The sequence below is a fragment of the Tupaia chinensis genome, unplaced genomic scaffold (genome assembly GCF_000334495.1).
Source record: "Tupaia chinensis unplaced genomic scaffold, TupChi_1.0 Scaffold144255_1, whole genome shotgun sequence".
NCBI lineage: Eukaryota > Metazoa > Chordata > Mammalia > Scandentia > Tupaiidae > Tupaia > Tupaia belangeri.
In genome coordinates this window covers 1,047,039-1,049,758 of record NW_006204113.1, presented here as the reverse complement: position 1 = coordinate 1,049,758, position 2,720 = coordinate 1,047,039, and the positions used below count along the sequence as shown (strand labels likewise).

General features: G+C 61.5%; 1 protein-coding gene across 1 annotated transcript in view; it reads left to right on the top strand.

Annotated features, from left to right (window-relative positions):
- The first annotated feature begins 2,385 nt into the window (after positions 1-2,385).
- The window catches only part of FGF8 (fibroblast growth factor 8), an 11,221-nt gene continuing 10,886 nt past the window's right edge, over positions 2,386-2,720 (top strand). Inside the window, exon 1 of the mRNA XM_006166430.1 lies at positions 2,386-2,462. Coding sequence (XP_006166492.1) covers positions 2,386-2,462 — 77 coding nt within the window. The remainder of the gene's footprint in view (positions 2,463-2,720) is intronic.

The following is a 2,720-nucleotide window of genomic DNA, read 5'->3' as shown; positions in this document are numbered from 1 at the left end:
GGCAGCCCCGGCGGCCCGCGCCGCCCGATGTGGATTTGAGGGGCCTGGGGCGGGCGGTGACGAGTGCGTTTGTAAAGAGGCTGAAGGTGTGTGTTTGGGTCCCGGCGAGGGTGTGTTTGCGAAGGGTCGTTTGTGTTGGCGAGGAGTGTGTGTTTGTGTTTGCAGGCAAGGGAGTGTGCGTGTGTGTTTGTGTTTTCTTCGGAGTGTGGGGGCGGCCTAGAAAGGTTGGCCGGGCTGTCACTCAGCGATCTGGTTGACAGGCGCTCCCTCATCTGGGCCCGGGAGCTCTGATTGCAGATTCGAGGAAACAAAATAGCAATTGTAATTACGGGGCTTTGATAAGATAAAGGAAGGAAGGAGCTGGCCGGCAAGCGAACGAGCTGGCCCGCGGAGGGAGGGAGGGAGACAGCGGCCTGCAGGGGCCCTGCGGAACATTTGCATCTGTCAGTCAGGGCGAGCCGGGACACAACTGGGTGCCTGCTGTGGGGATGTCCCTATGTGCCTCCCTCCCCCAGAGACACAGGCTTTTGGGGAGATGAGAAAATTCTCAGCCAATTGGATGAGGGTCGGGTTCATGGGAGGGTCTCCAGGGTAAAGGAATTCTGGCCCTGCAGAGGCCCTGTGGCAAGATGGGACTGACCCGGCCTCCAGCCTTTAGGCCCAGGGTGCCCATCTCCTCTAGGGGAGAGGGAGGCCGGTGGGTGAATGCCACTGAGGTTCCATCTAGGGTCCTTAGAACTTTCTGGGTGTTCCAGAACCAAAGTTGGGTTGGAAGCTGGTCTGAGTTTGGGGCCCTGACCCCCACCCCCACTCTGGGCCGGGCAAGTGCTCAGAGTGGCTCCAGTGGTGACTCCAGGGCGGTGTACACAAGCTGGCTCCCTGACTCCCTACCTGGGCCCTGCTCCCTGCCCTTCTCATCAGACATTCTCAGAGGGCTAGGTCAAGGGGGGGAAAGGCCCTTTTAGAAGTACTCATTGCCTGCTCTCCATCTCTCCATTCATTCATTCTTTCACTCACTAATACCCCCAAATAAACCTTTTTGAGGAGCTCCTACATCCAGGGCACGAAGTTAAGATGGAGAGCAACCAGACATCTGCCGTGCCTGCTTAGAGCCAAGGAGCAAGGCAGACAGACACGCACACACAGGCTGGGAGGCCGGGTACCGTGGAGAAGGGCTGGCCTGGGCGTGGGCAGTGGAGCCCACCTGGCCCACCACCCCTCCCCCCCCCCACGCACCTCCCTGGGGCTGAGGACACAGCGCCTACCGGGCCTTTACCAGCACAGGTTACGCTAGCACTCACCTGGGATCTGAGGGAGGAGCATCAGTCAGGTCTCCCATGGGGCGATGCACACATCTGAATACCCAGCCAGCCTCCGCACTACTCATTCATTCATTCATTCACTCTGTGGACACTAACCGCAGGACAACTTGGTCCAGTTCTGCGACACCAGCTGCGGTTCGTAAGCTAGTAAGACGCGGTCCTTGCCCCACTCTGTGCCAGCGAGAGCCAGTGACCAGACTCCTGGCTGGGAGTCACGGGGTGCTGAGGAAGTCTACTCTGAGGACAGGACATTTGGGGAGAGCCCTCCAAACTATCTTTGCTTCTACACGAGCTGGGTGTTTGCAGCTGGGCGTGGGGAGAGGTGGGGCACAGAAAGGGGAGCTGGCAGAGCCCGGGTGTTGCTGGACAAGGGCCTGCCAGTTCCCTCTGGCCTAATGGCTTCCCCACCCCTCCAGCCCTACCCCCAATGGCAGGGTGAGCCAGTGGGGAGGAGGGGATGACAGCTAGATGGAGCTGCTGTGGCCCTACCTGCTCTCAGAAGTACCTGTCCTGGGGCAGCTCTGCCCACCCAGGGGGCTCCCACAGACAGTGTGGGGCTCAGGCTTTCCAGGAGCCCCAGGGAAGCAAGAAGGCTGGGCCCCGGAGGGTCTTAACTAGCCCCTAATTCCCCCCACCCCAGGGGACACACCCCAGCTGCCACAGGCACCAGCTTATACCAAATACATAGCAATTGTGTAAATACCCCTTGGATGAAAAACTAAGGGAACTCCGAGGGTGGAGGGCTGGGCCGCCTGGATTTAAGTCCTGTCCCCTAGGAAAAGCTGTAGGTAGTCACTCCTGCCCCTGCAGCCTGCTGCGCTTGAATGGAGAGGGGGGAGAGGCTGTGGGTCCCTCCAGGGACATCTGGGCTCTCCTTTCACGAAGTAGATGGTGGTTCTTCTCAAGCTTCGGGCTGTGTGTGTGCGCGCGCGTGTGCAGGGGAGTGGGAGGACAGGGCAGGAGTGATGGTGAGAAGGGGGAGGGAGGCATTGCTCTCTCCGGGCACTCCTTGGAGACTGAACAAGACAGGACAGACCGGCAGGGCGGGGTACCCAGTGGAAAGATGGGCACCGAATGCCAGCGCACCGCACTGCACTGCGCCTTCACTCCACAGCTCCGGCGCTACGAGGGGCAGGCCTGGTGGGAGCACACAGTAGGTGGCTCAGAGACAGACTGCGCAGCACAAGCGGATCCGGCCCCAAGGCGGAATCCTAGCACCACCCGACTCGGGCGCACCAGGCGGGCTAGGAAGCCCCACAAGCAGGGTGCCCGAGACACCCCCCATTTTCGCGTGTCCTGGCCCCAAGAGCGCGCGAGGGGACAGGCCAGGGACAGGGGGAGGCGCCCGCACCGGCCACCCCCGCCCCCTCCCGCGGGGCCCCAGCCCCCCCCCCCCGC